The sequence below is a fragment of the Nyctereutes procyonoides genome, unplaced genomic scaffold, assembly GCF_905146905.1.
Source record: "Nyctereutes procyonoides isolate TBG_1078 unplaced genomic scaffold, NYPRO_anot_genome, whole genome shotgun sequence".
NCBI lineage: Eukaryota > Metazoa > Chordata > Mammalia > Carnivora > Canidae > Nyctereutes > Nyctereutes procyonoides.
The window spans coordinates 24,061,781-24,087,523 of NW_026575131.1; the positions used below are offsets into that span (position 1 = coordinate 24,061,781).

The following is a 25,743-nucleotide window of genomic DNA, read 5'->3' on the forward strand; positions in this document are numbered from 1 at the left end:
CTTCATTTTTAGGTGCACTGATGTTTTTTTGAAGTTCTTTATGCCTTTATTTTCAAAGTTAGTTTAAGAGAGCTTTTACCACTTTTGGAAAGCATGTGTATTTCCACATTGCTTGTTGCTTAAAAAAAAAAAAAAATTAAACTCCACTACTGGCTCTGGGTTTTCTTTTTCAGATGCAAAAGAATTTGTTTTGAAAGCCCAGATCTTAGCTGGAGGAAGAGGAAAAGGTGTCTTCAGTAGCGGTTTGAAAGGAGGTGTTCATTTAACAAAAGAGTAAGTCTGGAGATTTTAATTCTGTGTCTTTGGGCTAAGCAGTTATGGCAGATCTTGCTCATGATTGAAGGGAGCATGAGAAAGATGGTAGGAATGTGGTGGGAACAGGAGGTAGCAAATAGAGAGAGTGAATTACAAGTAGAGGACACTACAGTGCCCTAGTGTTCTTTCTCTCATAAGTGGATTTTTCTTCCCTAATTGGTGAAAACCCAGCACTTCTTCTGTCACAATCAGTGATTCATCGCAAATGTTGAGAATTATAACACAAATGTTGCTTCCATATTGTCACTTCCCTATTCTAGAACCTGCAGTGGCTCCCCAGCACCAGTGGTTTCAGTTGTCCCTCCTGTCTAATAATCTGAGCCTTCCTGTATAGGGGCCCAGCACTGCCCACTTTCCTCTCCTTTCCTGTTACAAACCTTCATTATTTACTTTGAATCTTACCCTCCTATGCTCTTAGTGGCCAATACTTCTCACACTGCCCAAGTCAGGTCTTTGTTATTTATTTCTTATCTAAATCTGTTATGAATTTCAGCAGTGTGACTATAACTTATTTTGGTGAGAGGATAGCAGAGGGAAGCAAAAATTTCCTCCCCTTCCCTCTGCTCACCTCCCTTTCCCTCTGCCCCCTCCTCTCTCCCCTCCCTCCCTCCCTCCCTCCCTCCCTCCCTCCCTCCCTTCCTCTGGTACAGTGCTAGGCACCTAATATGTGAACAGAAAGGCCTGTGGGCTCTGTGAGGGTGGAGCTGGACCCTGTGCAGTGTGGACATGAGGACATAGTATGCACTCTGCTTTAAAATAATTTTCAGCATAGCCATTGATTTTTTTTTTTTCTTCTCTCTCTCTCAGCCCTCAAGTTGTAGGACAGCTGGCTAAACAGATGATTGGATATAATCTAGCAACAAAACAAACTCCAAAAGAAGGTGTGAAAGTTAACAAGGTAATACAAATGCTTTGGGTCATTTTCTGTGAATGTGTTAGAAAGAAGAGAAAATCATATTGCAGTTTTGACAATCTGATGAAGCAATGCACTTTGGTGATATGCTATTTTGTTTTTTAAACCTCATATAATCTGTTTAGGTTGTGGTATTCTTTAAGGAGAAATAAAAAGGGGTCTTTAATAGTACTAGTGTTTATTATCATTAGCGTTTAGAAAAAATGGGTACAGGTGAGTGATGGAATCAACAGCTTTCCCTTTCAGAACACTGGCATGTGCTGTTTAAAGCTGGAAAGGGCTTTGTACAATAGCTCTTATTACTCAGGGTGGGACAGTCTCTGCTCCTCCACAACCACATCTTCATCCTGTGTATCAGAATTACCTGCTATGATTGTTTTTCTAAGTGTCCCTTTCCCCTACTTTGAGATTAATACCATTATTATCACTGCAAGTATTGTGTCTTAGCAATCTTTTTGGGGTTCTCGTGTCCAAAGGGTGTACATTATGCACATACACACACACGCAGAACCCAAACCCCCAAGTAAAGTGGCCTGCCTTAGTCATAAAATTTTAAGTGGTGGAGCCGAGGCCAGAACCTAACTCTGCTTCCATCAGTCTGTCCATCTTTGCTGTGCCCTTTTCATGCACAGAAGCACCACAACTGGCTACCTGATTTGCAGGACCCAGTACAAAAACAAATGCAGGAGCCCTTGTTCAAATTTCGAGTCAGCTATAGCGAAACATTACACCAAGAGACCAAGACAGGGACCTTTGAGTGTTGGCCCCTATGTGATTACAAGGTCACACACTCTGGCCCTGTCAGGCACAGATGGTTAGAAGGCTCCGTCATAACAGTGAATGGAGGCCCAGCATTTTGGGGAGCGTCTGTCTGCTTGGTTGACACAGCATTCTAGATCATGGTCCTCACCCATGTGCCGTGCTTGGTGCAGGGGAGACCTGAGGTAGTATTCTGTGTTTTTTATTTTTCACAGTGGGTTGTGTGGAAAATTTTTGACATGACCAAAAAAAAAAAAAAAAAGAAAAAGAATTGCCAGTTGGTTCTTAGTATACCATGACAGGGGCTGTCTTGGGTCTATCTTGATCTGGAAGAAGGAGATTGGAAATACTGGTGGTCATTAGTTCCCTCCTTCTGAGGGACATCTATAAAGCTTTTGTAGATGTCAAGATAGCACACTGACAAAACTGGTTATGCTGGTTTGTCTTTCCCAGGGCTTCTGTGTTGTAAGAACTGTTTAAAACACAAAAGTATTTTGTTTTGACTTTTTTTGGCCCAACACAGTGCTTTTATTTGCCTTTTAAATCTGGTTATGAGCCTTTACCTGTGTTAACTTCTTCAAAATTTGTCTGCAGAGGACATAATTAGTACTTTTGTTTGTAGGAATTTGTTGTTTTATATGGCTCCATGAGTTTTTAGATTAGAGTTTGTGATACTTTTTTAAAGCATATAAAAATACCTACAGCAGATTCACGCTGTATGGTAATGCATAAAATTAGTTTGTAGATAGGTTTCTGAAAGGCTGGAGATAAGTGCATGCTTGTACATTGAGTCATTGCCAGGAAACGACTAGAATGATTTACTTTTAAGTAATTTTTTTTTCCTGATTGTAAAAGTGATTCACACTTGTAAAAAATTTCAATCTGAGAGAAATATAAAAATTAGAAAGTAAAAGTTCCTGGGCTTCTCACCCCCCTGAAATAATGCCATATATCGTTTCAGTCCTTTTTCTGTGTAAAATTTATGTCACCACATTCCTATAACAATACCATTTTATGTGACTTTAAGGAACATGCTTCTTTTAACTTACGAAATCTTGGACAGCAGTCAGAACTCCTCCCTTTATAGAATAGAAACTTTAGTTTTCTAAGTTTTTTTGAGAAGTGGCTTAAACTCATACATACATTTGTACACATTGGATATTTTTTTCTAAGTCTGTGCCAATGCATTTCTGGTGTATTCCCTAGAATAATAATAGAGTAGATGAGACTATGCTACTCATCATGTTCTTCACGAATCAATACCAGCCAAGGTTACTGCCCTACAACGAGAGAAGTTCAGAAATCAAGTATACTTTTAATCTTATCTAATCATGGTCCTGTTACAAATAGTTTGTACACTGGTACTCCTCTACAGATTACAGTTTCAATGGCACGATACTAAAGACAAAAACAAACCAACCAACCAGGTTCAGTGGTCCAGTAGTTCCCAAAAGCTTTCCACCCTGGAAGACTCCACAAAAAGGTAGTGTTGTGTCAGTCACAGATGAAGTCACAGTTTTGAAATATATTAGCTGAGGTCCTCATGGGATGAATGTTCTTGGAATCCATTTAGACTCTCTCTACAACGATGCTTAAAATATTCTGACATCCTGGGCTATATGGAGGGCATGGTAATGTCAAAAAAACTGATCTTGAAATAAAATATCTTGAATTATCCATTGATAATCATCATTTTCCTGGGAATGTTTTCTTAAAGAGTGATACGTTATTTCTACCAAACAGAAGCCATTTGAGATAGCAGCTGGTCTTTACAAATAGAAATTTGATAGAATGCAGAGCACATCTGTCAACATTTTAGAAGATTAAGAATAGGACTCTTGAATGACATCCGAAAAAGTTATAATGTTGTGTTGCTTCTCAGAATAACTACTGAAAATCATTAAATCTCCTTTTCTAGACTAGCTCTTATTAGAAAGTGAACTAGAAAACAGCATGCTTCTATGAAAATCCTAACACTGTGTGCCAAGAAGTATTTCTTACATAGTCATGAGTTACCATTTATGATAAGAGAATCAATATGAAGGCTCTTATAAGATATTTTATTTTTAACTGGTGATGTGTTTGAAAGAAGTTCTGTATTCATTACTTCATGGCTTTTTAGATCATCATATATTTATCCCATTTCATGTGACTTAAAATTAGTGGTTTTATGGTATCTGGGTAGTTAACATGTAATGCTGTTTAATCTGACTTTTTTTGTCAAATCTTTTACTGAACTGCTTTTAGGAAAGGCAGTGTGTTTTATTTCACTTTTAGTACTAATTAGTTAGGAATATTCTTTTCTTTAAAAAAAATCATCCAAGACACCTTTTAACTATTTTTATTGGGAATGTCAGTTGGTATAGCCTATCTCTCTCTAGGGCAATTGGGTGGTACTCACTGAATTTTTAAATATGAAGAGTCTAAAGCGTAGCCATTTTACTTTTAGGTACCTTATCTACAGGGATACTAAAACACATGAGCAAAGGTATATGTACAAAAATAAGCACTGAAGTAGCATTTAAAGAAAAAAATTTGGAGTCCACATAAATGTCTGTCAGTAGGGCAGTCCCGGTGGCTCAGCAGTTTAATGCCACCTTTGGCCCAAGGTGTGATCCTGGAGACCCAGGATCAAGTCCCACACCAGGCTCCCTGCATGGAGCCTGCTTCTCCCTCTGCCTGTCTCTGCCTCTCTCTGTCTCTGTCTCTCTGTCTTTGTCTCTGTCTCTCTCTTTGTGTGTGTCTCTCATGATAAATAAAATCTTTAAAAAAAATGTCAGTAGGGACATGATTAAATGAATATTGACATACAAGTGCCATCTAGTCACAAAGTAGAAGACCTTAGAGAGATCTCCAAGTTGTAATATTAAGAACAAGAAGAAAAAGAGGCATTCAAGTAGATATAATATGCTTCCATATGCAGGATGTCTCTACTACTATAATGCTTGTAGATTCATAGGAAGGAGATAAGAAGTTGGTAGTGGTTTTTCCTGGTAGGCCTGTCACACACAATTGTTGAGGTTGTGCTGAGCAAAAGGACAGCTGGCTGAGGCAGTGAGCACAGAATAAAATCCTTCCATCCCACTTGCCTCTTACCCAGGCACTATCCTGGCATGCACAGAGGAAAGTGCTGCTTTTTTTTGATGATCACAAAGGTTCCATCTGGGCTCCTGATCACCCTGATTCCTGAGGTCCGAGGGTGGAATATGCAGAGGAGGGGGCTGCTATCATTGTCTCGTTTATGTACTTTTGATACCTTTTGCATTGTTTTTGAACAAGCAAATAGTATACTTATAATTTAAAATAAAGTAGAAATTGAATTAAAAATACAGTGATCCAGGAGATAGAGGTATACAAACCTGGGAAGCATCAGACATACTGTAAAAAGAATCCTTTCTTTGGCAACAAACCTGGTTTTCCACCAGTGCAAAATCTGAGAAGAATCTGTGTAGTAAGATGTATGTACTGTTAATGTGTCAAATTAAAATAACAACCGCTTCCCTGGAGTTTTTCTTAAGTGTCAGGGTTTCTCAAGGAAGAAAAAAAGAAGATTAAAGTAGGAAGGTTCCTTGAGGCAAACCAAATACCTGTCACTTGAGCAAGTTAGCAGGATCAATTAAGGAGGTGAAACTGGGCATTCTGTATCATGAGAGCAGAACTCTCAAATCTCTGGTAGCTAGCTCACTGGGTTTCAAGAGCCTGAAAATGAAGCTGTTTGCTTTGTGTGGCAAGTTTATATAGATTTCCAAGTGGGACTGAGCTCAATACTGAATTAATTTGACTTTCTCGCTAATGTGGTAGGTGATGGTTGCTGAAGCCTTGGACATTTCCAGAGAAACCTACCTGGCCATTCTGATGGACCAATCCTGCAATGGCCCTGTACTGGTGGGCAGCCCTCAGGGGGGTGTTGACATTGAAGAAGTGGCAGCTTCGAATCCAGAACTTATTTTTAAGGTATGTTTATATTCCTGGCTATGCTGTGTTCATTGATTATTGTTGCACAAGCTGTTAAAGATTTAATGTGCAGTCTGAGGCTGGTTGCAGTACATTAGTTTCTGGGATTTATGGCACAAAGATGTTGAGTCCTTTCTCTTTTCTGAGCACTCAGTTAAACTTGGCTAGAACCAAAGTACTCCCTATCCAAGGTCTTTTTCTTTGCTTTTTTCTCTCCCTTCCTTTATTCCTCCTTCCTGTTTTTCCTTCTTTTCTCATTTCTTCTACCCAGCCTAGCCCAAGAATTAACCAATGGGGGAGGACTGTGAGTCTTCCATTTCCTCTGGATTAACTAACTGTACCCCATGTCACAATATGTAGAATCCAGGAATTCTGTCCTGGGAGACTGGATGTAAGCTGGAGACTGCCTACATGTCTCTCAGTACTGCTAATATAAAACAGAATCCTTCAAACATCCAGATTCTATCCGTTTGTTTCAGTCCTTTAAACCTCATCCTTAGTTTCTAGCCATAGATCTGGCTGAGGTCAAATCCTAACCAGCCAGCAAGGGTCTCAGTGTTTCTAAGCCTCATTTTTTCAATCACTAAAGTAGAAGTGGGTGTAATTTCCACCCCACAGAATTGTGAGAAAGAATGAGGTGACGTGTATAAAGTGCTTCTCAACCTGCCTCAGCTGTAAGAAAAATCTGCAGTCTTTGGAACTGTAATTCTAGTTCTTTAATTCTGGGTTCCTAGTATAAAAAAAAAAAAAAATCAAGTTAGAAATTTTTACCAGAGGGATCCCTGGGTGGCTCAGCGGTTTAGTGCCTGCCTTCGGCTCAGGACGTGATCCTGGAGTCCCGGGATCGAGTCCCACGTCGGGCTCCCTACATGGAGCCTGCTTCTCCTTCTGCCTGTGTCTCTGCCTCTCTCTCTCTTTGTGACTCTCATGAATAAATAAATAAAATCTTTAAAAAAAAAAAAAAGGAAAAGGAAAAAAATTTTAGCAGGAGGATTCATTATTTCTTTTAGAAGGTGGTTTTGTTTCCCTTCAGAAAGTGAGAATTTTATTTCTTGAACCTCTTTGTTCCAATCAGGTACTCGTACTTTGGTGATTGGTTTCAGAATGTTTTCACCAATATCACCTATTTAGGTTAACTACTTTGGAAGTTCAGTCGAGACTACATGCTGCCTTACCAGTAATATCTAGCCATTTTCAAAATTAATTGTTTGTTTCAATGTGATTGAAACAAGTCACTTCATTTGGAAAGAGAATATATGAAATAAGGTATATGAACAGCACTTAGTATCTTGGAGAGAAAGGCACTTTGTAGAGCTAAGGTATTATTAATGATTATCATCATCAATAGACTATTTAAATCATATGGTAATATTTAACCTACGTATGACAGGCTCTAAACTTAACAGCAATATTAGACAGGAAAACCTTACTTTGGAAGCTTTCCAAAAGATGTCATAAAAATTAACTGACTAAATATTCGTCAGTGCCATCTGTATAGTAATTAAAAGTGAAAACTGGCATCCGATTGTCTTGTCAGCATGCCACCCTGAAGAATTATATAGTTTTTGGAAAGGCTGTTTTTTAGATGGTCTGCTAATTAAAATGTACCCTATAGGCAGCTGCAGTAGCCCTGCTCAGAGATCTTTGGAAAGGCGCCACACTTTAATTACTCATTTGCAAATAAATACTAAGCATTTTCTTTCGAGGTTGTGAATCTTTTCATTTGCCTGTCTGAATTATCCTTATTTAATTCATTTTTACTAGGAGCAAATCGACATTATGGAAGGGATAAAGGACAGCCAAGCTCAGCGGATGGCAGAAAATCTAGGCTTCCTTGGGCCTCTGAAAAACCAGGTACTTGAGCATTTGGAGGCCACTGTGAATGACTTGTTTCAGAAAATGTTTACTACCTTGCTTACTTTCCTCTAATATTTGTGAGGATACCAGGATACAGGATTATTTATTGTGTCACAGTTTTGCTCCCCTGTTGTTTATGACGAAGAAAAATATTTCCCTTGTATTCCAGAATAGGATGTTGATGAGATGTGTTCGTATATGTGTAGGTATGTGGGGGTGTGAGTGTTGCATGCAGACATGTGCATTTTGCTGTGTATGTTAGCCTCAATGTTTTTCTGTAGCACTGCAGTGCCAGCCCATGAATTATCCTAGGCAGCATAGTGGTTAGAAGCACAGGCTGTCAAGCAAGTCAGGCAGACCTGAGTTTGAATCCTGTGGTGCCACCAGCATGTGTGATTCCACCCGTCTGAATGTCAGGATCATCATCTGTGAAACAGGGCATGTTGTCAGGATCGAGTATGCTGATGTGAGGAAGTGCTCATTCAGAACTCCAGAAAGGTCAGCTGTTATTTTTATTAATAATATACATTACTTAACTAATTGCTATTCTTTCATAGCTAATGGGATTTGAGATGAATATTAATGACCTGAAAGTGATATTTCACTGAAAACAGCTTAAATTATGCCAATTTAATAATTATATGCTTTGGCTTCAAAGACAGAGAAATTGTCCTCTGTGCTGTTGAGGGAGAGAATCTGTCTTGAGCATCACAGTCCTGCTTTGACCTTGGTCCAGCCCACAGACCCTGATTGTACGTTTACATAGGCAAGCTTCTTTGTCCCACAGTTAAATCAAAACTATTTTAACTCCTCCACTACTAAGAGAAACCAGCTTAATAACCCTATGTCCTATGTGTATGTATATATGTGTGTGAGTGTGTATGTGGGAGTATGTTTGTGTTCACCTGGGGCTCCCAATTGTTACAGAGCATTTTCTTGCATTTATTTGGGCAACATTCCTCTAAGAAAACAGAATTCACACTCTTTCTGCCTTTACTTTTTCTTTTGATTGATTTGTCTCTAGAAATTTAAGGATGGCAATAAGGCCAGTCATAGAAGGGTAAAGTTGAGTAAGACTTGAACAAATGTGTTTAAGTTAAGAGAAGACAGCACTTATTTGAACATGGGAGGAACGACTCCCTCGGATAGCAGAATATTCAAGATAGTAGAAGGGGCAGGAACATCTGGGACTAAACATTAGCAGAAGAAAGAGCCAAGACTCAGTGGACAGGTAGAGGAATTGTTATTTCCAAGACTGTCAAAGAGTTGCCAAGTTAGTGACCTGCTAAAAAGAAGTTATGGTGGATTCTTGAGTGAGGACTTCAGTGGTTGGATTCTCCCCCTGAGAATGAGGTCACTAACTGGCTTAGCCATGCATTTGACATTTATTGTGGGGTGTCTTATGTAGGGGTGGTGGTCACTGAGACCACTGTTTCATGTGGTCACTATGTTCTAGCCACACTTCCCTGCAGTCAGCTCCAGAATGTGCTCCATAACCCTATTCACCTCATCTATATGCCTCTGCATATCTCTTTTTGTTTTACTTATTTCATTCACCTTTGCAGATCCTAATCTACACCACAGAGGGGACAGCCTTGCTTACTGCTTTGTTGCCAGCAAAGTGCTTGGCTGATATATTAGGTGCCCTAGAAACATTTGTCATACTTGTGTGTAAGTGCAACAGCATAGCCAGGATGTCCACTTGGAAAAGATTCCTAGAGAGTTGGTGATAGGCAGCTGTAAAGGCAGGAGAATAAATCTAGAGTGGGTGAATCTGCTGATACCTTGATTTGACAGCTCAGGAGGTGAACATAAAAGAGAGTTCTAGAGAAGGCAGTAATACCATTGTGAACACCAGAAGATAATTTCCTCCTCCTTCTTCCATGTTATAAGAGAACTTTAAGAATCATAGCTCTTAAATGGTTAAATCACATTTTTTTTCAGTACCCCAAACACTCTAGGTTTTAAATGAATTACCTATGGAAGGAAGATGAACATGTGAGTTCTCAGAGATCATCAGTAGCTATAGTATTTTTTTTATCAGTAGCTATAATATTTTTAACAATGTATTGAAGAAAGGAAAAGTTTTTTATTTCTTTTTTTTTTTTCTTGTTTCTTTGTCACCCACTAAATGAAAGTCTTTCAGTCTTCATTTGCTTGGCAGGCAAAGTTGAAGTGAGCACTGCCTGGGTGCTGCTCACTCTGTTGGACCCTGGGAAATGGAGATGAAGAGGAATAGCCATTGTTCTCCAGGGGCTAACATAACAGCTGCTAGCAGTGATTACAGGGAGAGGGAGTGTGATCTGAAGGAGAGCGAGGGTGATCTGTCGGAGATGTGTTCAAATTTGTTCATCTAGGGACACCTGATTATATTTGCACAGTAAGAAGGATCCTATATGTGTGCTGGAGTGGTAAATTTGGGAACCTCTGCTTTAGGATGCTTCGTCAAGCCACAGAGGTCAGTGAAACATTCCAGAAAGCCAGTGTCCGATAAGCAGAGGAGGCTCCCCTAGAAGAGAAAACTTTTTTTTTTTTTTTTTAAGAGAAAACATTTAAATGCATATCAGTCAGTGATTCTTTGGTCAAGAAATAGTATCTTTGAGGCACCTCAGATTCAATATGACCTTGAAAATCACTTAATTCTCATCTAGGACATGGTTTAGGTATCTGGAGCCAGTGCTCTTATGAATGAACAACTTATAAAATGATTACCTTGTAAAGTTATTACTATTTTTCCTATAACTCATGCCTGTTGTCTCTGAAGGTGAGGTTTTCATGTTAGACTTAATGCAAAACTATCACCTTGCACAGAAACTACTAAGTGTGTGTTCCTGACAAAATTCATTTAATTAAGAATTGGTTGAAAAGACTAAAGCCACAGAACAGCTGAAAATGACTAAAAAAATTCACAGATCTCTCAAGTGTGTCTTAATTGCCCTCTATACTGTTCATTTCTGAAAACAAGCACCATGAATTGTCAACATGCATCTTTATTTAGTATTTTAGCTAATGAAAAGATTTGATGGGTGCAGTTAATAAATGATCATTAATGCCTCTGAGAATGGTTTGCCCCTCTGGCTGGCTTCAAGAACCGTATGTGAATGTTGATGATAATAGTTCCTGGAATAAAATGAAAATATTTCTAAAATTTTCAACCTAAAAAAATAAAAATAAAAATAAAATAAAATTTTCAACCTGCTAAAACATTTTTGAAGGTACTTGTGAATTTGTCAGGGTCTTATGCATATGGCTCAAAGGATATTTGATTTTAGGATCTTAATTTTTTAAAATTGCTTAACAAACAACCTTAAAATAGCATTAATTGGTGGCAAAAGAAAGAGAAAACAAATTTTCTATATAGTGTGGTTTTGAGCTGAGGAAGTAGGTGGCAGTAGGAAACTGGCTGACTGTAAGGTAAACAGCAGAATGTTTTCTTTGACTTGTGTTTTATTTATTTTTTAAATTTGAACATGTTTTAGAAAGCTGGGGAGCTAACCTCAACTTGCCCCAGGGCCTGCCATTTCATATTATTACACCTGCTCAGACTGACACATTTTCCCTGCCGAGCCTTTCTAGTCATTTACTGGATGGCCTGTGGAATAAGGCACATTCTGTCTCCAAGCTGGGCTGGTTCTCCCTTTTAGATCTTACAGCACATATTTTATAACACATATCCCTTAGAGATCTTACAACACAAATCTAATCATGCTTCAGTCCCACTCAAAAAAGTGTTTATGGTCTGTCTTTGTACAGTAATAAATAGTTATAACAGTGAATACAAACCAAATGCTGTGTTAATGTGTAGTGAAAGTGGCATAAATGTGTAGAAAATTCAGGCTTCATGGTAAGCTAGGTTGATATAAACTGAAGAAGTTTTGAAGCAACCCAGGTATCTACTGACAAATGAGTGATAAACAAAATGTGGTATATACATGCAATGGAAAGTTGTTCAGCTTTGAAAAAGAGGGAGGTTGTGACAAGGCATGTATGAGCCTTGGGGGCACTATGCTAAGTGAAATTGGCCAGTCACAGAAAGATAAATATGGGTATGATTCTGTTTATATGAGGTACCTAGAGCCATCAGCTTCATAGTGATGGAAAGTAGAATGGTGGTTGTCAGATGAGGGGAGTGGGGGATGGAGAGTTGTGATTTAATGGGTACAGAGTTCCACTTTGCAGGATGAAAACGTTCTGGAGCTTGGTTGCATGACACTGTGAATACCTGGACACTGCCAAACTGTACACTTAAAAAATGATTGAAATCATGCATTTTATAGAATGTATATTTTAAAAAAAGAAGACAGTTTTAAAGTAGCTGAGATAAAATCTTATATCTGCAAGTACCCAGCATTATTTTCTATTATGTAGTCTCTCATTATTAAGTTAATCATTAACTGAACCAGTGCTTATTGAGTGTTGACTCTGTGCAGAGGCTGTAGTAGGAGTACAGTGGATGCCATAGCATCCAGGTTAGATAGCATGCCTGTTTCATACAGCTTACATTTCAAGCTCAAATTGATGGCCTAGAAAACCCCTAAAAATACAAATCTATTTGGCAGTGAGTTTTTTTTATCAGCTTTGCACTGTAGCTCAAATAAAATCCATTTGTATTAAAAAAAAGTAAACATGAAATAAAAGAAATCTTAGAGTATTTGAAAAAATAATTGGAGAATTGTTTTAACACTCTGAGTGGGACCAGCCTTCTTAAAATCTGACCTGAAGCTAGAAGCCATGAAAGAAGAGAGTGACATTATTATTACTACTACCAGATTCCATGTAGCAGAAGTAACAAACACAAGGGTGAAAGTCAAATGTTAAAGGAGAAAAATATTTGCAATTTATATGAGATGAAGAGCTAATTTCCTACATGTAAAAAAAAAAAAAAAAAAAAAAAAAAAAACCCAAACACCTCTTTTTATAACTCAGAAAAAAGATTAAAATCTCAACAGAAAAATTCAGAGAAAAGGAAATACAGATGTCTCTTAAGCTCATAGAATAATTCTCAAATTCATTAGTAGTAAGAGCAGTTCAGGGCAGCCTGAGTGGCTCAGTGGTTTAGCGCCGCCTTTAGCCCATGGTCTGATCCTGGAGATCCAGGATCGAGTCCTGCTCGGGCTCCCTGCCTGGAACCTGCTTCTCCCTCTGCCTGTGTTTCTGCCTCTCTTTTTCTCTCTCTCTCTCTGTGTGTCTCTCATGAATAAAAATCTTTTAAAAATAATAATAAAAATAAATAAGTAAAATGGTAAGAGCAGTTCCAATTAAATGTCTGTATGAAATACCCATTCTTACCTGGTATACTGGCAAAGATTGGTAGAGATGATTGTGCATAGGGAAACAAATTCTATGATACTGGCTTGTGGGCTGAGAAACTAGTGACAGTTTCTACCAGGGATAATTTAAAATAAAATTTTACTATTTAAAATCTCCATACTCCTTTTTTTGACCCATTCTGGGGAATCTATCCAATAGATGTTTAGTCACATGCATGATATACATAGAGAGATAGATAAGGCAGCATTTTAGACAATGTCAAACTATTGGAAACTCAATGGCTATTGTTTAAGAGATAGGTTAAATGAATTATGATACATTCATGTAAGATATTATGTGGCCACTTATAAGAATAAGATCACTCTACTTGTGTTGCCGATACACACTTTATAGAGAGAGACAAGGTATAGAACCAAGCTCATTTTTTTGAAAAAGATGAATGGAGAATATGCATGCTTTCATATACATAGACTATCTCTCATTGAAGCACCAGCCAGAAAGTAAGGTGGCTGCTGCAGGATGAGACATGAGAAGCTCTGTGGCTGGGGAGTTGAGTGAAAGTTTAGAGGGAGACTCTGTGTACCTTAGGAATTTTGTATCATATACATATATTATCAAGCCAGAAAAAAATCAGTATTAAGAATATTCAGTCTTATTCATTATGTGTTTATTTGTAGCTACTGGGTTTCAAATTACGATTTAAGAAAGTTTATGAATATACATAAAATAAATTAAGACAACGTGAATTTCATTTCCAGGAGTTCTTCAGTCAATACTAGAACAAAGAGAACACTCTCAGTGTTCACCACAGTGGGACTTTATTCTAGGGGATTGGTTACATGGTGCTTCAAGAGTTGAGGAATTTCAGGGTAGAGAGAGAGGAAAGGTAGAGCTAAAGCATAACAGGAAATTGTTGCTCCCTGCCACTGGAGGACTAAGTGAGCCAGTGGAATTCCTGCACCTTGGGAGACAGAAAGTAGAACACTGGTGGCTCTTTGGTGGTTGCTGAAGCCGTAGGAGGAGATGCTTTTGCAAGGCAAAAAGAGCGGGGGTAGAAGTCCCCCTCCTTTCCACTACTTCCTGTCTCCTACCACTGCTTCCCCTTGACTGAAGTGAGCTGAGAGCCATCCAGGGCAGAAGCCTTGGAAACTCAGCCTACAAGGGTCAGCTCCCCTGATACTCAGAGTCGGGATGGGGAAAAGCTGGGACTGGATCTGAGGGGCAAAAATGAATGGCTGGAACAATGAGCGAGAATGTTGCCAAGGGAAAATGATGGCTAGGCTTTGGGTGGAGCCAAGAATGAGACTGATACCCAGCATTCAGCCATGACTGCACCGTTGTGCTGTGTGGCATCACAGGCTGTACTCACTATAGGTATGAGCTTACCAGGGTTGTGTCAAGGCCCCATTCATGATGTCTTTCCCTTGCCCACTTCACAAAATGCCAGCATGCTGTGACATAGGCCACTCATAACAGTTGGTTGAAAGGAGTGAATGAGTGAGTGAATATCAAGCAGCATGAGAAGAATGAAATCAGGGCATAACATCAGGGAAACTCTGGACATTGTTGCTCTTTGTGGTTTATGCCTTAGGGACAAACTGTTTAGTTTGAACTGTGCTGTTCCCTAACTCTTACTATGTAGGACTTTCATCTCCCTGTTTTGGCCATAGTTTCCATTATATACTCAGTAATTATTTCCCAGATTATAGGTTTGGACTGATGAATGTAATAACTGTTTTATTCTAGCATAGTAAGGAAAACGTAATCATTATAAACTCTCAAAATCATGTTTACCTTTTACTTAAATGGAGCTTGTTTATATTAATGATTGTGGCTCATACTGCAGCGTAACTCGGCTAATAGGGACATGATAATGTACAAAAAGATTAACAACATTTTTAGGCTATACTGAAAATATTTTGTTTTCCTGATAATAGTCTTTTCCTGGTGTCTGGAGGAAGGTTGAACAATTCCTTCTAATGAATAGCAGTGGAAATTAAAATAATTATGCTTTTCTCTTTTTCCCTTCAGAAAACCTAACTGAATGTAAAGACATAACTTATTATTTTTAAGGTTTCATTAATCCAGCAAAATAAATGGTTTTTTACTGCTTTGGTATAATTTCATTGTACTTAATCCCATTTAGGCTGCAGATCAAATTAAGAAGCTGTACAATCTCTTCCTGAAAATTGATGCTACTCAGGTGGAAGTGAATCCCTTTGGTGAAACTCCAGAAGGACAAGGTAACAAAAAAAGTAAAAAAACAACAACAAATGAATATAATTATTTATGCAAACTATAAATTAAATTGTACAAAAGACTGTAGCAGCAGCTTTGCATTCATTTCATTCAGTAATTTAATTTCTGCCATGGTTTCAAATGCTCCGGTGATACGTTGAACTTCAGCACTGGAGTTTGTTTGCAGCCAAATGCCAGGCCTCAGGGAAAGCTCCTTCTTGTTTTATATAGAAACATCCATCCATCAGTACCCCCTTGTTTTTCCAGGACCATTCTTGCTTATGCTGTGGTAAAAACTTGGGTAGGAACTGGAGCCTCTGCATTGGGATGTAATGAATGCACATGCTTTTATGGAGCTGGAAGTGCTTGAAAATTTTTAGTTTGCATAAATGTGTGCAAATTCACTTTGTGCCCCCCTGATGAATTTATATCCTTACAGTGAAGCCCTAGCGCCATCCTATCTCTTTCACCTTACTTAGTTACCAGCTTCTGATTCAGGTGGAAGAAGGAGGCATTTTTGTAGAGAAGAGTTTTCTATCCACCAGGTGCTTATGAAGTGTAAAGGAATATTTTCTATCTCAGTACCTACCCCTTTTGCATTGTTCCTTACATACAGCTGGGATTCTGTAAGTTCCTACTAATTTGATAGCAAAAACTTATGAGTGTGCGTGTATTTGGAGGTAGAGAGTGGGATATGAGGTGGACAGGACAGAGATACAGAAATGTAAGTCCTATGAACCTTGTCCTTTTTTTAGCACATTTCACCTCCCACTGTCCTGTATGCTGTCTAGCAGGATGTGGGCAGTCTAAATAGGGATTTGCATTGAGTAAATTAGATGATCTGTTATGTGTAAATACAACTAAGTTGTAGACCAAGGTGAACATAGTATAGTGTTTTACAAAGGGGACTGGGTTCAAATTCTGGATCTGCCATGTTCTGGCCACAGACCTGGGCTAAGCCTCGGAGTTTGGTTTGTGTTTTTTTGTTTTGTTTTTTTAATCCAAAAGAATCATAAAAATGATAACTGTCTTGTAGAGTGATATGACTGGTGAACGTGACAGTGAATATCCACTGTCAGACACAAAATAGACCAGTCCCTGACATTCCTAAAATGTAGGTCCTCATCTCAGGTAGTCCAGGAAAAACACCCAGCAAGCAAAAGTCTAGGACCAGATGGCTTCACAGGTGAATTCTACCCAACATTTAAATAAGAGTTAATACCTATTTTTCTTAAACTATTCCAAAAGGTAGAAAAGGAAGGAAAGCTTCCAGATTTATTCTATGAGGGCAGCATTACCTTGATACAAAAACCAGATGAAGACACCACCAAAAAAAAAATCAAATTACAGGCCAATTTCTCTGATGAACACAAATGCAAAAATCTTCAATAAATACTGGAAAACCAAATTCAACAATATATTAAAAAAATCATTCACCATGATTAAGTGGGATTTATTCTTGGGATGCAAGAGTGGTTCAATATTTACAAGTCAATTAATATGATACATCACATCAACAAGAGAAAGGATAAAAAACTCTGTGATCATTACAATAGATGCAGAAGAAGCATTTGACAAAGTACAACATCCGTTCATAATAAAAGCCCTCAACAAACAAGGTTTAGAAGGAAATATCTCAACAAAATACAGATCATCTCTGAAAAACTCATAGCTAATAGCATACTCAGTGGTGAAAGATTGAAAGCTTTACTTCTAACATAGGAACAAGACAAGAGGTCCACTCTCACCAGTATTATTCAACATAGTACTGGAAATCCTAGCCACAGCAATCAGACAAAAATAAATAAGAGGAACCCAATTGGAAAAGAAGAAGTAAAACTTTCACTGTATGATGACATGATACTATATATAGAAAACCCAAAAAAGACTCCACCAAAAAACTACTAAAACTGATAAAAGAATTCAGTAAAGTTGCAGAATATGAGATCAATATATAGAAATCCATTGCATTTCTATACACTAATAATGAAGTGGCAGAAATAGAAATTAAGAAACAATCTCATAAGTGCAACAAAAATAGTAATATACCTAGGAATGAATTTAAACAAGGTGAAAGTCTTGTACTCAAAAAACTATGAAACATTGTGGAAAATTGAGGATGACACAAATGGAAAGATATTCATCCCATGCTCATGGATTGAGGCAACAAATACTGTTAAAATGTCCATATACCCAAAGCAATCTACAGATTTAATGGAATCCCTATTAAAATATCAACAGCATTTTTCACAGAACTAGAAAAAATATTCCTAAAATTTATATGGAACCACAAAAGACCTTGAATAGCCAAAGCAATCTTGAAAAAGAACAAACCTGGAGGTATCCCAATCCCAGATTTCAAGATATACCACAAAATAGTAAACAACATAGTATGGTACTGGCACAAAATAGACACACAGATCTATATTACAGAACTAAATCCATGATTATATAGTCAGTTGATTAATGGCAAAGAAAGCAAGAGCATACAATGGGAAAGAGATAGTTTCTTTAACAAATGGTGTTGGAAAACCAGACAACTACATGCAAAAAAATGAAACTGGACCACATTCTTACATCATACATCAAAATAAGCTTGAAATCGATTAAAAATCTGAATGTGATACCTGAAATAAAAAAATCCTAGAAAAGAGTTCATGTGGTAATTTCTCTGACATTGGCCATAGCAGCATTCTTCTAGATATGTCTCCTGAGACAAGGGAAACAAAAGCCAAAATAAACTCTTTAGACTACATCAGAATGAAAAGCTTTTACACAGCCAGGAAAACCATCAACAAAACAAAAAGACAGCCTACTGAATGGGAAAGATATTTGTAAATGATATATCTGATGGGAGAGTTAATATCCAAAATATGTAAAAAACTTCTACAGCTCAACACCAATTAAAAATGGGCAGAAGACATTAACATTTTTCCAGAGAAGGCATACAGGTGACCAACAGACATATGAAAAAAGTGTTCAACACCACTCATCATCGGGGAAACAAATCAAAACTACAATGAAATTTCACTTCACACTTATCAGAATGGCTAAAATAGAAAATGTAAGAAATGAGTGTTTGTAAGGATATGGAAAAAAAGGAGTACTTGTATACTGTTGGTGGGAATGCAAAGTGCAGTTGCCACCATGGAAAATGGTATAGAGGTTATTTAAAAAATTAAAAATAGAATTACTGTATGACCCAGATATTCCACTATTGGATATTTGTTTACCCAAAGGAAATAAAAACACCAATTCAAAAATATATATGCACCCTTATGTTTATTGCAATATTATTGACAGTAATCAAGATATATGGAAGCAACTCAAGTACCCATCCATAGATGAATGGATAAAGAAGTGATACACAGAGACACACACACACACAGAGTGAACTATTTACTCAGTCATGAAAATGAATGAAATTTTGCCATTTGCAATAGTATGGATGGATCTAGAGGGAATAATGCTAAGTGAAGTAAGTCAGATTGAAAAAGACAAATACCATAGATTTCACTCATGTGGGACTTAAGAAAGAAAACAAATGAACAACAACAGAAAAGACACAAACAAAACAGACTCTTAAATACAGAGAACAAACTGGTAGTTGCCAGAGGGGAGATAAGTGTGTGTGTAGAGGAGGGAAGTAATGTGAAATAGGTGAAGGGGATCGAGAGTACACTCATTATGAGCACTGAGTAACATACAGAATTTTTGAGCCACTGTATTGTACACCTGAAACTAACATTGTTAACTATATTAGAATTTTTCAAAAGTACAAAATGGGGACAATAGTAGTAGTACCTACCTTACAAGATTGTTGTGAGGATAATGTCTTAAAACAACACTTGGCATATGGTAAGAGGTACAAAAGCATTAGCTGTTACTATTGTATTATTTCATATTCTTCTGAAAATCAAATAAGGTAATGGATATTTAAAGTAAAACATAAAAAAAATAAAGTAGAATGTCATACAAAAATTAAGGCCTTGTTTAAAATTCTAATTGTACCAATTGTACTTGAACTAGTAAAAGGCAGTCCTGATCTCCCTCTATGAGAGGCAGTCCTGATCTCCCTCTATGAGTCTTTAGGCATTTCTGATGGAGGCCCTTGTAGTTTTCTAATAAATTCTCCATTTTCATTAAAAAAAAAAAAAGTTAGGGGTACCTGGGTGGCTCAGTCAGTTAAGTGTCTGCCTTCAGCTCAGGTCATGATCTCACCGTCCTGGGATCAAGTACTGAGTAGTCTGGCTCCCTGCTCAACGGGGAGTCTGCTTCTCCCTCTCCTTCTGCCCTTGTGCTTTTGCTTGCATGTTCTCTTTCTCAAATGAATAAATTTAAAAAAATTTTAGAGCAGCCCCGGTGGCCCACCGGTTTAGCACCGCCTTCACCTTCAACCCGGGTGTGATCCTGGAGACCCAGGATCGAGTCCCACATCAGGCTCCCTGCATGGAGCCTGCTTCTCCCTCTGCCTGTGTCTCTGCCTCTCTCTCTCTCTCTCTTTCTCTCTCTCTCTCTGAGTCTATCATGAATAAATAAATAAAATCTTTAAAAAAAAAGAAAATAACATATTTCATAGTTTACACAGTGACCACTAGATTAAAATCTGTGATAGGTTATTTAAAATCAAACTACCTTTTATTCATAAATATTTCAAAAATTGTGTTTGACTATAATATCATTAGTATTTTTTAGAGAAAGGAAACAAAGTGGAAGAAAACTTTTTTTGAACTCATATGACACGAACTGTGATAAGCTCTTACATACATTCTTTTTTATTACTTACAGGAACCTGAAAAGTAAGGAGTTATTATGCCCATTTTATAGAGGATTAAAAATTAATGTGACTCCTCCATAGGCAGCTTGTTCCTGCAGCTGGGATTTGAACGCATGTCTCTCTCAGTCTAGTGTATGTGTTGATTTTGATATGCCAGACTGCCTTCATTTTTACCTTTTTTCTCTTAAACTATTAATTTACTTTTATCAGAGTGATCCAGATGTAGTCTTCAGTTTAGTAGAATATTAGTCAAAATTCATGCTGCATTGAATGGCTGTTAATTAAATCTGAGAAACAAAAGACAGGTTGAGTACAAGTTCTTCAAGGTCATGGTTTGCTTTTCAAACTATTATACATAAGCAACCTGATTGTTTCATTTTTTTTTTTTAAAGAATATTTGGCCAAGGAACTGGATAAAAATCAGGCTATAATACTACTTTCATTTAAACCTTTGGTAAGTTGTCAGTTACAGATTGCAGTCTGATGCGGGAAATAAGGGTGCAAGAAACTTTTCCTAGGGTGTATTTCTAACACCTCATGAAATCAGAAGTTTTCTTTTTAATTATCAAGAGAAAGGAAAATTCTTGAGCTTTCTTGAAGAAATCATCATAAAACACGTTCCGTGTATATAGTTCATTAAAGCATAAGTCTTATGTGATATTTTTAAGAGCAAAATTATCTTTAGCTATTAATTTGTTCATTGTACCATAAAAGTTCAGCTATTGAATTATAATCACAATTAAATGAGTGTGTTGGTTTATAACTCTAATGAGCAGTAGTCAAATTAAACCCAATTAGGAAATGGTGATTAATGAACAAATGTATAAATTGATCTTCATCATTGTCACAGTCCCCTAAAGCAATTCTCTATTTAGGATATGTAAAAAAAAAAAAAAAAAAAAAAACATTTATATCCTAGAAATATTAATAATCTATATTTATAATGTGAATAATTTTTTTCCATTTAGATCAGTAATAGCAGAGCATATAATGTTTCACATTAAAATTGTGATTTAATAATGACTCTTAATTTAGAAGTTTAAGGAGCCTGGCATCACACCATTTTACTTTAAATTTATCCATTGCAAAGCTTCTTTGTAAGATAATTTCTTCCATCTTTCACTGGTTAATGGACATGTTTTAAAAGTTTCGGTAATTGGTTGTATATTTGCAAAACAGATTGAAGAGCAATGATCTTGATAACATCTATGCTGCTAGGTCACCTATGGGAAGTTTTTACTGTGGTGAAAGAACGGCAGTCCAAGAATTATTTTTTCCAATGTGATTAATAATTTGATTTAAAGAATATAATTTGGCACTATTGACTATAATGTAATTTAGTGACTCAGAATCATAATGGTCTGTTAGTGACAGAAACCTTCATCAGGCTAGTTTTTGTTAAGAAGCTTCTAGGTCAGGGAAGGATAGGTTCTTTTCCTCATATAACAGGGAAGTCTAAGGAGCCATCTAATTTAGGGCATGAATGGAATGAGGGATTTTCTGATCTTCCAGCCCAGTTACCTCTGAATTGGCTTCTTTGTCAGCCAGACTCTGTGGAGGGGCAGCCAAGATGGTTTCCATTTTTCATCATTCTTCTCCAGCAGCCCCAGCAATCTTTTCAAGTGATTCTGTTTGGCCCTACTTGGGTACCATATCCATATCTAGACCAGTCACTGAGCTGGAATCACATGTATGGGAGAAAGGCATCTTCTCAATAGAAAAAGGGATAGAGTCCCGTGTCCACCAGAATGACCAAATTTTACAGATATTAAACTGTTAATGAATTAGTCAAAGGGAAATGAACTCTTTTCCTTGCTTGTCCAGTTGCATTGCCAGAATTGATTTATTAAACATGCGACCCAAGTTAGAAGCAAGGTTTCCTTGGGGCCTGTTGCTGACTCAGTCAGAAGAACATGTGACTTGGGGCCTGTGGCTGACTCAGTCAGAAGAACATGTGACTGTTGATCTCAAGGTCGTGAGTGTGAGTCCCACATCGGGTGCAGAGATTACTTAAAAAAAATTTAAAAACTTAAAAAAAAAAAAGCAAGGTTTTCTTTATCATTATTTACTTATCTCCCTATCTATCCGTTCATCTCTTTCACAAGCCACTGTGAGATTTTATGTTCTATTTCATTTCTTTCCACTTTCAGCCAGATCTACCTGCACACAGACGCCTTTCTTTGGTATCTCTAAAATAAGATTTTTCAGTGAGGAGGGCAGGCATATTGTCCCCTCAGGGGATGTTTGGCAATGTCTAGAGACATTTTTTTTTATTAAGATGTAATTGACATATAACATTATATTAGTTTCAGATATAAAACATGATTCCATGTAATCACCACATTGTAATCACCTAGTTAACATCCATTTCTGTTTATCACAACTGATAATGTACGATATTACTTGCCTCTCGTGGGTGGAGGCCAGGGATGTTGTTACTGTCCTACAGCCTCTCCACCTCCCACCCCTGATAGATAATGATCTTACTTAACCTACCAGTAGGCCCAAGATTAAAAATTCCTGCTCTAAGCCATTTTGAAAGTTGGAGCCCAGATCCATTCACCAAGTTAACGGAATGAAACCCAATTTAAAACAGTGACTACCTGGCCAAGATTCCATGAGAACTAATGCTGACTGATCCAAAGTTAACTCGCACATCAGATCCCTTTCTTGCTTCAGATTAATTTCCCTAAATAGCCACCCTGTTGCTTCGTGTTAGCAAGTGCCCATGTTGTTGGTGGGTGTTTCTCTCTTTATACACAAGACTCTATTTTCAAGAACATTTTCAGTTCTCTACCTTCACCCAAATCCCCCTCCCGCCTTGTATCTATTTTCTCTTTCATAGCAACTCAAGAAAAGTTCTAAAAAGTATACAACTCGTGGAACATCAATATTTAATGGAAAGTGGAACTAATTTGAAAGTATCAGCATTTTAAGGCCATCTTGGCAGGGCGCATTTCAATAGCATATTATGGTTATTTATCACAAATCAAATGCAGTACATTGCTTGAAGACAGATTATTCTTCAAACTAATTATGACAATCTTATTTCCTGCTGTTTTTATGTTTCTTTTATGTGTGAGTCTCCCCTCTGAAATGTATTTTTCTTTTGTTTAATTCTGTAGCACATTCTTCCATTAAAACTCTAGGGTCAGAGGCTGTTAACTGCCAGTCAGGTTCTTCATCTAGGTTGGTGAATTAGCAGCTCACAGAATCTCACACCACCAAACAAAAAAACAAAACACCCTATGAATAAAAGTACTGCAGCTTTCTTTGATATTTGTTCAGAAGGAAAATTCATTTGTATAATCTATCAAGCATGTAACAATGTGCTTTTGATGGTGAAAATTGTTTTATAAATATTAATAGGTATGTTTTTTCACCCACTTTGTACACAGAATGGCCTTTGTTCAAGATGAATTTTCTATAGAATTGAAGTTTCATTAATGTGACATTGAATATCTTACGTCTGAACCAAGTTCAGTACCTCAAAAAATACATTTTAGAGTAGTTTGTTGTTTTAATAAAGGAAAAAGCTAAGGTTTGAGCAAGCAAGTTTATTTTATTGCCCTGCTGTTGACATACCATCAATCCATTTTTAACACACGCATTCTGAAAGTGTACTTGGACGGTTCTTACAGGGGGAAATAAGCGTATAAGAGTCAATCAGTATTCAAGGATTAATCCACGCCTTTTGTGCAAGCTGCAAGTTTTTGCTTATTTTGTCTCTTACGCTTTTTTTGTTTTCATGCCATTAGATGGACTTTCCAAAGTTTCTCTTTCACTGTAATAAGTGTGATACCTGTGGCTATTGCAACATGGGATGTATGACTTAGTAGGAATTGGCAGCCTTTTTCTTTAAAGGACTATATAGTCTCTATTATAACAAGTTGTCTCTGCATATGTCTATGACAGTAGCCATAGAAATATGTAAATGAATGAATGTGGTTGCATTCCAATCCAACCATATTTATGAAAACAGGCAGCACGCTGTCCCAAGGACTATACTTTGCCAGTCCCTGACTGAGATTCTCATTTGGAGCTATTTTATACCAATCGTTAGCCACCCCAGCCTTATGGAAAATTATGGTGTGATTTGAAAGTCATCAAAGTCATCTCTTCCACCTTCAACCATTAGGTTAAAATCTCCTGCTCCATTAGGTACACAGCCTGAAATGCCAACTATTAAAATGTTTCCTGTGGAAAATTTTTATGTATTCTGAATATCATAGGTAACTTGTGCATCTATAAACCAGAAGGCATTAGTTTAGATTCATGGTAAACAGAAGTCTAGGATAAGGGAATAGGACTACGTACAGGCAATTTTTAGTATAGGAGAGTCCTATAGCCTGGGGTGCGGCATTGGGAAGCTGAGTCTAAGAAAGAACTGTGCAGGTGGAGTATGGTGGTGGTATAATGGCCAGTGAGTACCAGCTGTCTGTGCTCCTGAGTGCTTTGCACACAGTCCCTACTTGCACTAACACCATGCAGTAGAAGATACTCTGGTTTTCATTTTATAGACAAGGCCACTGGGCTTAAAAGAGGTGATTATGGCTACCTGACTCTATAAAGTGTCTGAGTTGTAATTCATATCCAGGTGTGTTTGATGCCAGAGTACCCTAAGTGGTGAAGTTCAAGGAAGAACATCCAGACAATACAGCATTATAAACCGAGATAGTGAGGCAGGAGAGCACTTTGTATGTTTGGGACTCCTTTTAAAATTAAGCAGGCATAACAAATATGTATCTAAAAAAGTCCATGTACCTCCTTAAAGTGCTTTATTCTTCCTGCCCTCTCCACCCACAGAAAAGATTAAGGCTTTGAGGGTGATACTTCATTTTTGGGTCAGGTAACGCTTCTTAATTCCTGAGCCCCTCACTTCCTATTTACATAGTCCTGTAACTTCCCAAAGCACTAAGATATAATGAACATTGGCCTAGTTATGTCATTTAGTTTTCTCTCCAGAGAGGGAACTGGCAAGGGGCCATTGCAGAGAGGCCATTTATCCCACAAATCTAATACCTGTAGGTACACCTTTATTTCTACTTGTTGGTATCCCTTTTATTCCACAGTCACCATCTTCAAGCTCTGGTTTAACTCTGAAGTTCTCTCAGGGTGATCTCCAAATAGTGAACTCATTTCTATTCTTGGTGTATACAGTGTACCTCAGGAAAAAGCATCTTTTGAAAATCTGGCTTTGCAGAGGGTGGGGGGGGGTGGGCTGCCTTCTGAACATTGCATACATATGCCTTAATTATGTTCTCTCAAGGAGCTTGGAGCTATAGTCTTTGTAAGGGGCAAAGATCAGCCAGGATCTATTTTGATTTACTAGTTTATTGATCTTGACCAAGAATTCTTTTTTTTTTTTTTTTGAAACTCTTCAGTTAGGAAGTCAATTTGATAGCCTTCGCCCATTCATTTTGAAGGTGTCGGTTACAAACAGTCTTGCCAATGAGTAATGGAAGAGCTGAAATTACTAATAAATTAATTAAAATTTATTTATAAGCCTAATGGAAAGCCAACAATGAAGTTGCTTTCCTATTGATTATTATACCAGTCATTAGCTGCTGACAAAATGCTCTTGTAGCAAGCAGAGAACGTTGGCCAATTCCTTTGGTAATTGTAGGATTCCATCATTAAGATTACAGCATTCTGGACA

General features: G+C 37.5%; 1 protein-coding gene across 1 annotated transcript in view; it reads left to right on the forward strand.

The window, feature by feature from the left end:
- SUCLG2 (succinate-CoA ligase GDP-forming subunit beta) overlaps positions 1-25,743 on the forward strand; it is a 258,434-nt gene that overhangs the window by 127,853 nt on the left and 104,838 nt on the right. The window contains exons 3-7 of the mRNA XM_055344382.1: positions 174-273; positions 1,123-1,213; positions 5,789-5,941; positions 7,706-7,795; positions 15,216-15,312. Of these exons, the coding sequence (XP_055200357.1) occupies positions 174-273; positions 1,123-1,213; positions 5,789-5,941; positions 7,706-7,795; positions 15,216-15,312 (531 nt within the window). The remainder of the gene's footprint in view (positions 1-173; positions 274-1,122; positions 1,214-5,788; positions 5,942-7,705; positions 7,796-15,215; positions 15,313-25,743) is intronic.